The sequence below is a fragment of the Ursus americanus genome, chromosome 23 (assembly GCF_024610735.1).
Source record: "Ursus americanus isolate L20-20 chromosome 23, mUrsAme1.1.p, whole genome shotgun sequence".
Classification (NCBI taxonomy): domain Eukaryota; kingdom Metazoa; phylum Chordata; class Mammalia; order Carnivora; family Ursidae; genus Ursus; species Ursus americanus.
The window spans coordinates 34,543,742-34,557,862 of record NC_142149.1 but is presented as its reverse complement, the minus strand read 5'-3'; the positions used below and the strand labels follow the sequence as shown (position 1 = coordinate 34,557,862).

Genomic DNA, 14,121 nt, shown 5'->3' with positions numbered 1-14,121 from the left:
TTGACCTGTCTCCAACCGTCCTAGACCCTCCCACCCCCGATGAAACAAATCACTATGTATACCAAAGATTAAAGCAAGAAGCTAGTATTTATTGAGCGCTGTATAATGGGCACTTTTAAGCCCTTTAAGTATATTAACAAATATGCACAGCAGCCCTATAAGATACTACTTATTAGTCTTCTTTTTATAAATGACTATACGGAGACAGAAAGGGGTGAAACATGGTCTGGACTTCAAACTGTCCAGTCTTAGGTCAGGGGATATGCTCCTAAACTGCCTTCACTTCATTCTTCCCTTTGTCTCTTCTTCGGTTTTGCTCAGAATTCACTTTGCTCTCTGACCACCCAGGATGTTCCATCAAAGCTCTGGGAACTGCCTTCCTTACCTCTGCATTTTTAATATAGTCATCCTTCCAAAGAAAAAACACCTCTAAGGAATCCCTTCACTGCAAGCAATGGTATAAGCAGTAAATGCAGCTTCGTTCACCAAGTACTCATGTGTTTGGCCCAAGGATAAAGATTAAAATAAAATAAAACCAGCCCTTGCTTTTAGGGATCTCAAGAGAAAACTTAACTGCAAAGGCAGTGAAGAGAGGTTTGGGCTCAGAGCCCATGGCTGTGGGGGTTCGTGATCATTTTTTTCTGGATTCCAGGATGAAAGTGAACAAAGGTCAGACTCATTTTACTTCTGCCCCATCCCTATATAACACTTAGATTTGAAAAGACAACTGAAGGGGCGCCTGGGTGGCACAGTCGTTAAGCGTCTGCCTTTGGCTCAGGGCGTGATCCCGGTGTTCTGGGATTGAGTTCCACATCAGGCTCCTCTGCTAGGAGCCTGCTTCTTCCTCTCCCACTCCCCTTGCTTGTGTTCCCTCTCTCGCTGGCTGTCTCTCTCTCTGTCAAATAAATAAATAAAATCTTAAAAAAAAAAAAAAAAGACAACTGAGGGGTGTATCAAAGAAATGCCACCATCTATAAAAATTAAATCTAAGCTTCTGCTGTTGCCCACCCGAAATCTGATTAAATAGCCCATAAAATTCATTCCATCCCCACTGCACAGAGGTACTGTCCCACTCTTTGCCGCCTGCTGCCCACCGAGTATTATCAACATGCAGACACAAAGCTCTAAGCACATGTGTTTACTGAACTACTGGCTCAACCTTTTAAATGGCAGCCAAATGCTAGTCTTGGGAGACTCTCTCTCCTTCAGTATTCACAAACAGCTTATGGAAGCAGTAAACAGTAATGCCACAGTGACTTTATTGTTGGAAACCAGATAAGGAGCATGCACTTACGGACTGCAATGTAGTTAGTCCTGGGTGCAGCCTTCTAGTCCCAGGTCTACATGCTAGAGTAATTCCTTCTCAGGCAACCCCTGGTGGAAATTCTGCCAAGTTCTGTTTTCATTCTTCTAGTTCAATACGAATCTCTGAATTTAAGATGCTTTATGTTAGGTATCAGGGAATTTTTAATAATAGCAATTAACAATGTCATGAGAAAGATGCTAGCTAGCCAGTATTTAAAGGTATTGCAGCAAATTTATTCTTTCAGAACAGAAGACTGGAAACTGCTTTTCTTGGCTGTCAACTCTGGTCAAGGGTAGAACTTTGTTCTCAACAATCTGAATCTCTAACCTTATTTGCACTTCATCTGACATCAATACTGGCCAACTACCGAGTTCAAAAGTGGCAAATATTAAAATACTGCCACACATTAAGTAGAAACATGTACACCAATTTTTACTATGCGTATTAATAAATATTCTTTATTTTAAATTTTGCACATTGCGCTTTAACATTACATCCAAACATTTCGCAAGTGGATGTCTACTTTGTAAAACCATATATTCAGCTCATTGTCATTTCTGTACAGAAGTATAAGTACAACATTACTTTTTGCCACTAAGTTGCTTTAGTAAGTCTCACAGGAAGAGAAACATTTAATGAAGAGAGATGGCTTAAATCATATGGCAGGCCTGCGCAGCCACGCAACTAAAGACACAAGCCTGAAGAAAGAACAAACTAATGAGGTTACCTCCACCGTCTCCCAAAACAAGAAAGAATCACATTGATTTAAGATAAAATTTTGCCATAAGTCACTAAATTAAGAGTTTTTTGAAAGAGAAGGCGCAGTAGTCATCTTGAGTGTTTCATTGAAAGACAGAGCTATTTTATTTATTTAATTTGCTCCAGCCGTTGTCAACCAGCCACTACAAATGGGCCTCTTGTGATCATTTAAGCGGCAGTATTTATTAAATTTCTCCTTCAGATGCTGTCGGTATTGTTCTCTATTGCTGTAGAAAGACTGGTTATTAGCCATAAATGACTGTATTTCATCTTGTGAGATAAAGATTTCCTCATCTGAAGTACATTCAGATTCATCCTGCAAATTAAAGCAGTAGTTAAGATTATGACTTATATTAAGAATGCAAAATACTATGCTGATGGAGGACAGCTAAAAATTAAGGCAGTCTAGCCTTTTAATTTCAATTTAGTCACATCAAGTCTTTGATTGATTGAACTGTTTACAGAACAAACATCATGTCATTTTGTCTTAGAAAGTAGTAAGAATAAAATCCAACTCAACTTGGTTTGAAACTGAATCTGTAATTTGTCCTAGAAGAACCATGAGCCTGACAGACTACCAACATGTCTCTGCCTTAAAAAATGACTAGAGATGGTTACAACTAGTTACCAAATTTTAAATAACCAGACTGATCTGGTTTTTAACCGGCTGGTCCTATGTTGAAACTTTTATCTCTACAAATGAAGTAAAATACAACCTTCTTAAAACTTTTGAAACTTAACGACCACGTAAAAAAGAAAACACTATTCTAAAGGATTTGGTTCCATTAGGAGCTGAACTACTATAGAGAAGATATACCACCCTTCTTTTTTCTCCCCCTCCTCCAAGCTCCACACAAACTAGGTACTGGGGTGCTTGGAATCAGGCATAATTCATCTGAAGTATCAAGACTTAGAGTCAATATAAAAGATTTTCCAAGTTCAGTGATGCTTTTATCCTACATGAACTGAAAGGCAGTAACTCAGAAGAGTGGGTGGGCTCTAGTTCAGCTTCTACGCATTCTCCTGGTCTGGAAGACTGGCCACCATAAATGGCCACTCAGGCAGTTTGCTTACAAATAACCCTCTTCAAGGAGGCAGACTTCCTGGACAATAACGCTAACTCTATCCCCCTCTCCTAACTATTCTCTCCTACCTTTGAGACAAAGGAGGACAAGGAAATGTGCTCTAAAGCAGTTGCATAAACCAGGAGGGGAAGAACAGAAATGAAGTCACCAAAAATAATGAAAGACTGCACGTAATTTCTTAAAAGCCTCCCAGTCCCAACTTAAAATTCTCAAATAATCCCTTCCCTCCTCTACCCCGTGAGCAATCAGTTATTCACAATAAGATATCCTTACTTACAAGGAGTTCAACTAAGCTCTTGGCACCTTTTCCGGAATCAGGACCAAATGACGGTTCTGTAGATTCTGCAAACTGTGGTATGTTTTTCCTATGCTCAAACCAAGGCAGTGGCTGCCCACCCTTTTCAGAACTGCAACAGCTTTCAGGATGTGCATCTTTGGTCTTGTCACGGTGAAACACTGTGTGCACGGTATTTCCTGAGGTCTCACGATTACCTGGATCTGTAATACAGCTTCCAAGCTTTTGGATCTGAAACCACAGCAAAGGATGTCCCAGGTAAAAAGGCAGGAAATAATAGCAATTACTCTTTAAAGAAATGGAAAAAAAAGGTGGGTTAACTAACAGTGTGTTAATTTTTTTGAAGGAATGCTGAGTAACAGCAGCAGCTGGCATTTAGTAGGCGCTTACGTACATACCAGATGCTATGCTAACCCATCAGTGTAATCTCATTTCATCTTCGCAGAACTTAACCTGATAGGGACTATTCTCTCCTTACAGATGGGACAACTAACATCAAGCAACCTGCTCAAAATTACATTGCTAATTCATTTTAAAGTATTACAAAAAATGGGGCACCTGGGTGGCTCTTTCGGTTAAGAGTCTGCCTTCGGCTCAGGTCATTGTCCCAGGGTCCTGGGATCAGGCCCTACATCAAGCTCCCTGCTTGGCGGGGAGCCTGCTTCTCCCTCTGCCCCTCACTTGTCGTGCTCTTGCTCTCTCTCAAATCAATAAATAATATCTTAAAAAAAAAAAGTATTATGAAAAGAATGAATTGGACTTATGACTCACACGGACTGCTGGTCATCAGACACACACGCATACAAAACTCACAAGATGAGCAACCAAAGGGAACTGCATTCTAAAGGTACTCATTCTCCAATAATAAATACTAGCAACTAAGCTGCAGACTTGCCACTCCAAGGAAAATCAGTTGCTCTCCCCTCAACAGCAAAGGTTTAAGAATTATAACACTTACATGTTCATCACATTTCAACATCTTGCTTTTCTTTTTCTTCTTTTTATTTTTTCCTTTGGTGTTGTTCTCTTCAGAATTCGCCCAACATTCAACACAACTATCACCATCATCCTCTTTGTCTTCACAGTGATGAACACAGGAGTCGTCACCTGCAAAAATCAATAATCTCTTATTTATGTGCTTAAATCAGCCATGCAGTAGAAATATTTGGGAAGCTTAATCTGAACCTACCGTGTTCATCATGATTACAGATGCCTTCAGTGCAGGCAACATCCGAACCCTCCCGAGAACCTGTTTCACTCCCTTCCATGCTAGATGAATATCCACAATCACTACCATTACAGTGTGGTGATAAGCCTGAGAATAAATCAGTTGAGAGTTACAATTAAGATACCAATAAATACATTACACAAAGACTGAACCAACTGAAGAGTATAGAAAGATTTCAAAATTGATGGCTTACTGAAAATAGTAAATTAAATAATGAAAACATGATTAGGGGCTTACAGTTTTTTGTCTTCATCAAATAATAACTGACTGAGCTACCCAGGCGCCCCAAGAAAAAGCAAATATTAAGTGTCTAAGTTACAGGATCTCTAAAACCTCTTTTATCTATTTTATTTTTTAATTTTTTCATGTTTTTTTTAAGTAATATCTATCCCCAACGTGGGGCTGGAACTCACGACCCTGAGACCAAGAGTTGCACGCTCTACCAACTAGGCCAGCCAGGTGCCCCAAAAAACCTCTTACACCTTAAAAAAAAAAAAAAAGAAAAGGGAATATGGGCGGTGGGGTGCCTGGGTGGCTCAATTGGTTAAGCATCTGCCTTCGGCTCAGCTCATGATCCCAGGTCCCTGGGATCGAGCCTCACATCAGGACAGTCTGCTTCTCCTCTCTCTCTCTGTCTCTCTCTGTCAAATAGATCTTTAAAAAAAAAAAAAAAGAAAAACTGTAGAGGTGACTGAGTGGCTCAGTTGGTTGAGCATCTGACTCTTGATCTCAGCTCAGGTCTCAATCTCAGGGTCGTGAGTTCGAGCTCCACACTGGGCATGGAGCCTACATAAAAAAGAAAAAAGAGGGGCGCCAGGGTGGCACAGTCAGTTAAGCATCAGACTCTTGGTTTTAGCTGGGGTCATGATCTCAGAGTCGTGGGATCCGTCTGCTGGATATTCTCTCTTTCTCTCTCTGCCCCTCACTCATGCTCTCCCTAAAATAAATAAATTAATTAAAAAAAAAACAAAACAAAACTGTATTTGGTTACCTTTCTTTATTTTAGGGGACCCCAAGAGATTGCCGCTGCTAGGACAGGTACAGGATGTATTTTCGTTGGTAACAATGACTTCTACACAACCATTACCATCTTCAGTGCTGCCACAGGCTTTGCAGCTGTTTTCTATGAAGTCTGTTTCCTTTAAGGATCAATATTAAGAGATAGTAAAAAGTCTTACCTTCATAATGGGTACATTTTAATTTCCATAACATCAACCAGTTAGATAGGAGCTAAGTGATTAACAACTGAAAAACTATTCTCACAGGGGCGCCTGGGTGGCACAGCGCTTAAGCGTCTGCCTTCAGCTCAGGGCGTGATCCCGGCGTTATGGGATCGAGCCCCACATCAGGCTCCTCCGCTATGAGCCTGCTTCTTCCTCTCCCACTCCCCCTGCTTGTGTTCCCTCTCTCGCTGGCTGTCTCAAGAAAGGAAGGAAGGAAGGAAGGAAGGAAGGAAGGAAGGAAGGAAGGAAGGAAGGAAGAAAAACTATTCTCACAAAAAAATCACTAACCCACTGATCAAGACTATGAAGCAACTAAAAGCAAGTTAAGACTTAATGTTATCAGGAAAGTGTAGGAGAGTAGTTCTCAAAGTGTAGTCTGCTGACTCCCTAGGTCAAAACTATTTTCATCAGAATACTAAGATGTGACTCTCCTTTTTCACTGTATTTACACGTACACTGATGGTACAAAAGCAATGGTGGGGAAAAGCTACTGGTACTTAGCACAAATCAAAGCAGTGGCAATGAAAGTGTACTAACAGTCACTATATTCTTTACTTGTCAAGCACTCTTAGAAAATCAGTAAGTAGACACTTCACTTATGAATGTCTTTGATGAAGACAGTAAAAATATTTTTATTAAGTATCAACTCACAGGTAGATGCCTTTTAATAGTCTATGTGACAAACGGGAAGTACGCTTAAAGCACTTTTGCTGCATACCAAAGTACAATGGTCGTCTCAAGGAAGAGCACTTAAGCAACTGTTTGAGTTATAAACTGAACTAGGTGTTTTTTTATCCTGGAACATCAATTTTGCTTGAAAGAATGAGAGACAAACCGTGGTTATTCGGACTAAGACACTTAAGAGACATTTTCCCAAAATTGAAGTCAGCCCATCACCTCAAGAAAAACAATGGACAGTATTTTTTGTTAGTGATACAATTCAAACTTTCAAATCACAATTAGAATTTTGAAAACTTGTATACACAAGCACAATGAGCTTGAAGCTTCCCAATACCTTTCTCATGAGATCAGTAGTGGTTTTAACGTGATTATGTGATATTACGGAATGGAATGTCAGTATCTGGCAAGATTTGCATAACTCAGTAAACCAGTATCTTTCAAATGACCAATGCATGATGTTACAAAATCATGCATGAGGAAAAGATCTATTCAAAGTGCAAGACTGACTAATGGATTTAACTGAGTTATGAGAAGGTCATTAGATGCCAGGTTCCACATCATAAGTAATCTTTAAGAAACTACCACTTGTGGAGTTGTAATGTTAAAGAATAACAGCCACAACTATCTGAAAAAGTTTATATTAAAATATTCCTCCCTTTTCTGTGTGAGGCCAGACCTCCTTCATATGCTTCAACCACGCAACAAATGGAAACAGACCAAATGCAGCAGCAGATATGAGAATCCATCTAATTCCTTTTAAACCAAATATTAAAAAGATCTGCAAAAATATAAAATAATGCCACTCTTCTCACTTCCTTTTTTTTTTTCAAATAACATTTTTCAGAAAATGCTATTCACGTTAACATATAATAGGGCTTACTGTATAAAAAGAATTAGTAATTTTAAATTTCTCCATTTTAATTTCTAATACAGTAAATTTTGATAAGTATAATCTATATAAACAAAAAGCACACTGGGCACTGTAATTTTTAAGAATGCGAAAGGGTCCTGAGACAAAAAAGAACTGCTCTGGGTCATGCATGGAGTTAACTTTCCACATTTGATGTAACAACATACTAAGATCAAGTAAAAAGATAACTATTGAACATTATAAAATGAATACATGACATTAAAAATGTTGGCTTTTACCAATTACAGTAGGAAGAAAGCCAATATACAAGCTGCAGCTCTTCACGTTCTGGAAAAGCATAGTAAAAATGCCAAAATCTAGCAAAAAGCAATACTACATAATTATGAGTCAAAATTAAGGAATATTACCTTCTCTTGGCTTACTTCCTTTTCATCTGCTGCTTGTAAGGGAGTAGGAATATCACATACACATTTATTTTTTCGTCTGTTCTTCCGTTTTTGGCGTTTCTTTTCTTGCTTGAGTTCTCTTACTCGTTCCTCCTCTGAAAATTCTTCACAAAGTTGTTCTAATCGGCTAATACCCTGTACTTTTTCCACAGTCATCTATTATAAAAACAAAGTTGAGAATGAATATTGGTCAACACTTCCTTTTTTTCCATGGAAATTCTCCTTTGCTAATTTTACTTTTTTTTTTTTTTAAGTGGGCTCCAATGCACAGCCTGGAGCCCAACTCAGGGCTTGAACTCAAAACCCTGACTGAGAGCAAGACCTGAGCTGAAATCAAGGGTCAGACCTTTAACCAACTGAGCCACCCACGTGTCCCTCACTTGCTAATTTTAAATGACACCACACACGGACAGGTAATTCATGTTGCAATTTTACCGGGCATCCCCGCAAAGAATCTTCAATTTTAATACTTTAAAAGATGACATCTTAAAATCCACAGCAAGTGAATATACCACTAATCCCTACAGCTAAAGGTAGACTTATACACACCCCTAATCCAAATCAGCAATATTCTAGTTTCAAATTTCAAAAATTTTTCATGCAGCAGAGTAAACATTTCTTCACACAATGAGAAGACTATTTAACCTGATTAGATGATCTAGTTTCTGAAGTCACAAACATAAGAGAAAGAAAAGGAAACAAAAATGTATTCAGCAAGAACTAGTACAAATCTCCTCAGACTCCCCAGAACAATGTTTAAAGCTCATGGATGGGTTTCTGAAAAAAAAAAAAAAAAAGGTTTATAGCTTTCATACTATTCTCAAAAGGGATCTGCGACCCAGTTAAAGGGTTACAACCATGCCCTAGAATGTAACAAAATGTTCACTAGCCAAAATTTTATGTGTTGAGAGAACCCCCCCCTCAAAAAAAGTTACCAAATCACAAGCACTAAACCCAATACCAGCAATATAAAAAGGCTACGGGCCATCAGCAGGCAAGCTGAGACTCATTAAAAGTTTCTAATTTTGTTGCTATTTTGGGGTTGTTTTAACTTTTCATTAGATATATTTGATAGCAACATCTTGCTAAATAATCACCGACTTCAGTTTTCTACTCTGAAAAAGTCTAAAAACCAAAGCCGGCAGAAGAAGAGGATTTAAAAAAAGAAAGAAAAATCCACAAACTTCTTCTAAATTCCAATTCCCCTCCTCGAACCCCTCCAAATCAATGACACTATCAGTGGACCACAGGCCTCTGAAGCAAAATCAGACTGGTGGCTAATATATTAACATTCAGTCTAATAATGTGACTAAGCAATCCTAGGTACTGAAGCAGCCCACTGTTCTTACCTCAAAACTCTTGCGTAAAGCATCAACACCAAGATAGAAAAGCATCTGCCATGTTTGCTCCTCTGCTCGTAGTTTTTGCCAGATTCGATGCAGTCTTTCATAAAGATGAATTCCCAAGCAGGTCAGAACTTCCTCTTGAGCTATATCTATTGTCTTAGCATGCCTTTCTCTTCGCCTGTAAAGGAGAATAAATCACATAGAATTCCTAATACCCTTTACTGAAACAGTAAAAGACAGGAAAGACTTCTGCAAGTTCAGGTTTTAAACACAATTTGCATATCTAATAACAAGCCAGTTATACATTCAAGTTCAATATACATATAAACATACAAGCACACACGTATAAAAAACCAGTAAGAAATACACATGCAGGCAGAACTCAGTCCTAATACTGCTAAAAATAAGATAATTCAGGAACTGGCCCTGAAGAAATGGTTTTCTGGGCACAGAGAAGTCATGTATGTGTCCAGCTCATAGGTAGGCATGACAGCTCCTTTCACCTTCCAATTATAACAAATGCCTACTTGCTGCTTTTTTTTTTTTTTGAGGGGGAATGGAGAAATGCCAATGTGATTCAATCGTGGACAAAAGCCCTCCAGGCTAGTCTTCTGTATAAGTGTTCAGAATTTCAGTGGTCAGTCTTCGTGTTCTAAATGCCTAGCAGAAAGTAGGCACTCAAATGAGAGCTGATACACAAAACACAAAGGAAAATGGGTTCAATTTATTCTAGAACAACTTTCTCTGATTTTATTTTCACAACAAAGCCAGAGATAAAATTTTAGGTTCTTATACAATTCAATAATAATATACACAGTTCATGAATTACATTCAATAAAGTACTTAACCCCCTGCTGCAAAGACCTTTCTTCCTACGCAAAAATCATCATTATGAACAAAATTAAACATGGAAATGCATGGATGGAGGGGGGGGGGAAATCCATTCTAATCATTTTCAAATGAAAATGATAATCTATAATAATGAAAACAAAACAACAAAAAACAAAAAGCCCGTCTACTTCAAGCAACAAGGAGCAGACGACTGAAATGAACACCACACAACACTTTCTCCCTATTTTTACTCAAGCAATTAAGAAATGCATACTTTAAAGAAAGCAAAATCTTTACAGGCACATTTTAATTTATACATATATCATATGTACTGAGGCAAAAAGGTGATGGAAATAAACTTTCAGTAATAAAATGAAGCAAAGCGCTAGATAGCCCATTCTAGCAAATTACATACTCATACCCTCCTGCGAACTCTGGCTCAGCACGACCCAAGAGATGTGCAATGAAGTCTGTTTCGCAGCAAACGTGTATGTGCCGTTCGTGTGGACAGCACCGCAAACCTTCATAAAGTGCAGCACAGTAGCCCTTCTCTTTGCTGCAATCAAGTTCGCCAATAAGGATATTGTATGCTCGGAGGACTTTATTTTTGCAATCAGTGCAAAACCTATTGAAAAGAAAAACCTCAAAATTAAGAACTAGCTGCGTAATTATTTCATGAAACATAGAACAGTGTACTAGACAATGACACTCCCCTACCATATGGAACATTAAAAAAAAATCCTCCAAACACACATTTAAAACATACACATGTAAGAGAAATACAAAGTTAGGGATTAGAGTATAGGTAGATCTCCAATTGCAAATGATTCTTAAACGAGAGAGACACAGGGACCTAAAAGAATGAGATGGATATATACCAGTTCATTCATAAAATACATGTCCAGAAAATAGTTGCCAAGGACTAGCATATCTTCACCTCAAGAGCTATCTGTAAAGGTCAGAAATAAAACAAGAGGCCACAAACCAGTGACTCAAAGAATCCCTCTCCTTTCAGCCTCTGAAAATAGTTGCTATCTTCAATCAGTAAACCTTGAGTCCAAATTTTGCTACATTTTAACACCTCACTAGTTAAACATTGGGAGATGGTGGGGGCAAGAACAGGAAAGTGGCACATTTAATTTTATTTTACTAGTAATTTCCAAAAGTCAAATTTCTTCTAAGAAAATGCGTGTTTCTCAATATACAATCATAATATTGACAACATATACATAGAAATGTAGTCTATAAATTTCAGTGGAAAAAGTGTAGAAGAGAAAAAAAAAGTGTAGAAGAGAGTGTGAATGTAGAAGATGATGACATTTTCTTTTAGAAACCAAACATTATTCAAACAGAAAGAAAAAATAGAGCCTTGTTTCTTTAGCTCTGATTTCCTGAAACAAGAACGAACTTGGTCTGATAAAAAAGCCAGGCTCATAAAATTAGTAACTGCATTTCTGAGATCAGCTGTGGTGGATGGATGAGGAAATTTCGATCTCTTTAATTTAAATTCATCTCCCTAGGTGACCTCTTCTATTCCAATGGCTTCAGCCAACACATGTACCTCTTATCTCTACAGCTCTTGTTCAAGTCTTCTGCCCTTGCCTGAGGGCTAAACCCATACTGAATAATGGGGGACATCACAGATGTACAATAGGGAACATGTTGAAATTCCTCTCTAAAACCAAGGGCAACATGAATGTTCCCATACAAACCTGTTAAGAACATCACCATTCGTACAGTCACCTGGGAAGAAAACATCAGTGGAGCCAACTGGGATCAATTATTTATTACATCTCTTACAGGTCTTCTTTCCAATCCCCCCTGCCCTGTTTTAAACTGCCTAGACAATTTACCCTGCTCCTGTACACACACCATACAGATAACGGACTACTGTGAACATAGCAAATGTGTCCCTACTTCAAGGTCTTGTTTCTTCTGCTTTCTCCCCACCCCTTTCCACATCCTTCTCCACTTGCCTAACTCAGGTCCATCTTTAAAGACGCCTCCTGCAGTTCCCATAACTAGAATTCAACCTTACTCTGTGTTCCTATATTTGCAATTTACACTTCTTAATGTATTTACCCTTATATTCCACACATCAGTCTGATGCACACATCTAAAGTATGTTTCTTGAAATGAATATATGTTAAAATAGAGTCCCTAAGCCCAATTAGTAAACACAGGCAATAGTGTTGACAAGTAAAGTTAAATCACTGTTTCACTAATGCTTCAAAAAACACAGAAATATACAAAAATTAACACAAAATGGACTAAAGACCTAAACATTAAGACCTGAAACTACAAAACTCCTAGAAGAAAACACAGGAAGAAAAATTTCATGACACTGAACAGGCGATGATTTTTTGGATAGGATGTCAAAAGCACAGGGAACAAAAGCAAACAGACAAATGAGTTACAACAAACTCAAAAACTTCTGTGTAGCAAAGGAAACAAGAGAGTGAAAGACAACCACAGAGAGAAAATATCTGCAAACCACATACTGGATAAGCAGTTAATATCCAGAATTTATAAAGAATTCCTACAACTCAATAATAACAAAAACAATTAAAAATTGGGCAAAAGACACTTCTCCAAAGAAGATACACAAATGGCTAACAAGCATATGAAAAGTTGCTGAACATCACTAATCATCAGGGAAATGCAAATCAAAACCACATGATACTACCTCATACCCGTTAGCACAGCCACTAATAAAAAAATAGAAAACATGTGTTGGCAAAGATGTGGAAAAACTGGAACCCTTGACACTACTGTTGCTGAAGTTGTAAAATAGTGCTGCCAATAATGGCAAAGAGTATGGCATGTCCTAAAAAAATTAAAAACAGAACTATCATATGATCCAGCAATCCCATTTTTGACTATATATCCAAAAGAACTGAAAACAGGCTCTCAAAGAGGTATCTGCACACTCACGTTCATTGTAGTATTAGAAATAGCTAAGATATAGGGGCAACAACCTAAATGTCCAGGTGAATGATAGGTGAATTGGTACATACATAAATGGACTATTATGCAGCTTTAAAAAAAGAAAACTCTGCATCATATGCTACAGCATAGATGAACCCTTGAGGATGTTATGCTAAGTGAAATAAGCCAATCACAGAAAGACCAATACCAAATGATTCCATATATGTGAGTTATCTAAAATAATCAAATTCATAACAACAGAAAACAGAACCCTGGTTGCCAGAGCTTGGGAGAAGGGGTTAATGGGAAATTGTTGTGCAATGGGTGTAGTACCAATCATGCAAGACGAAAAATTCTAGAGATCTACTGCACAACGATGTGCATATAGTTAACAATACTGTAATGTTCACTTAAAAACTGTTTAAGAAGTAAACTTACGTTGTTTTTATTTTATACCACAATAAAAAAAAAAGTCTTCCCCTTCAGGGGGAAAATAGAGACTTGGATGCAAAAATAACAAATACTTCTGTGTTTTCAGTTATAAAAGTTTACATTTTCAGGTAAATGGTTAGATGTCTGTCATACAGTGGCAATAATAAAACTTGAAATATTTTCCCCTTATTTTACGACTTTAAATCGTCATAGTAATTTAATGTATCTTCATACATAATCATAAGTAACATAAGCATAAGTAAACAGCAAGTTAAAAATACTATATGGAGGGGCCCCTGGGTGGCTCAGCTGTGAAGTGTCTGCCTTCGGCGCAGGTCATGATCCCAGTGTCCTGGGATCGAGCCCCGCAGAGGGCTTCCTGCTCGGCAGGAAGCCTGCTTCTCCCTCTCACACTCCCTTTGCTTGTGTTCCCTGTCTCTGTCAAATAAATAAATAAAATCTTTAAAAAAAAAAAAAAAAACTACATGGAAGCTGCAAGAATGAAAGTGATTTTTTTCTGTCTTCAAAAGTAACCTTGCACATAAATGTAAAAATTTTTTAAGGCAAAGGTTTCACAGTTTCTTAACACTTTATTTCTAATAATGTACTACCATAATACTTAACTGGCTAGTGTTATCAAATCTTTATTATAAGTAGGATCCAGGGGCGCCTAGGTGCCTCAGTCGTTAA

At 38.0% G+C, this 14,121-nt stretch overlaps 1 protein-coding gene across 4 annotated transcripts in view; it reads right to left on the bottom strand.

Moving 5' to 3' along the window:
- Positions 1 to 1,735: 1,735 nt before the first annotated feature.
- The window catches only part of GGNBP2 (gametogenetin binding protein 2), a 31,650-nt gene continuing 19,264 nt past the window's right edge, over positions 1,736 to 14,121 (bottom strand). For 2 of the 4 annotated variants that reach the window (XM_045773482.2, XM_045773480.2), the window contains 8 exons: positions 10,487 to 10,696; positions 9,244 to 9,418; positions 7,856 to 8,050; positions 5,665 to 5,812; positions 4,635 to 4,760; positions 4,404 to 4,552; positions 3,428 to 3,676; positions 1,736 to 2,381 (listed from right to left, as the gene is read on the bottom strand). In XM_045773482.2, coding sequence (XP_045629438.1) covers positions 2,178 to 2,381; positions 3,428 to 3,676; positions 4,404 to 4,552; positions 4,635 to 4,760; positions 5,665 to 5,812; positions 7,856 to 8,050; positions 9,244 to 9,418; positions 10,487 to 10,696 — 1,456 coding nt within the window. In that variant the 3' untranslated portion in view covers positions 1,736 to 2,177. The remainder of the gene's footprint in view (positions 2,382 to 3,427; positions 3,677 to 4,403; positions 4,553 to 4,634; positions 4,761 to 5,664; positions 5,813 to 7,855; positions 8,051 to 9,243; positions 9,419 to 10,486; positions 10,697 to 14,121) is intronic. The other 2 variants (XM_045773479.2, XM_045773481.2) reach the window with 1 other exon arrangement.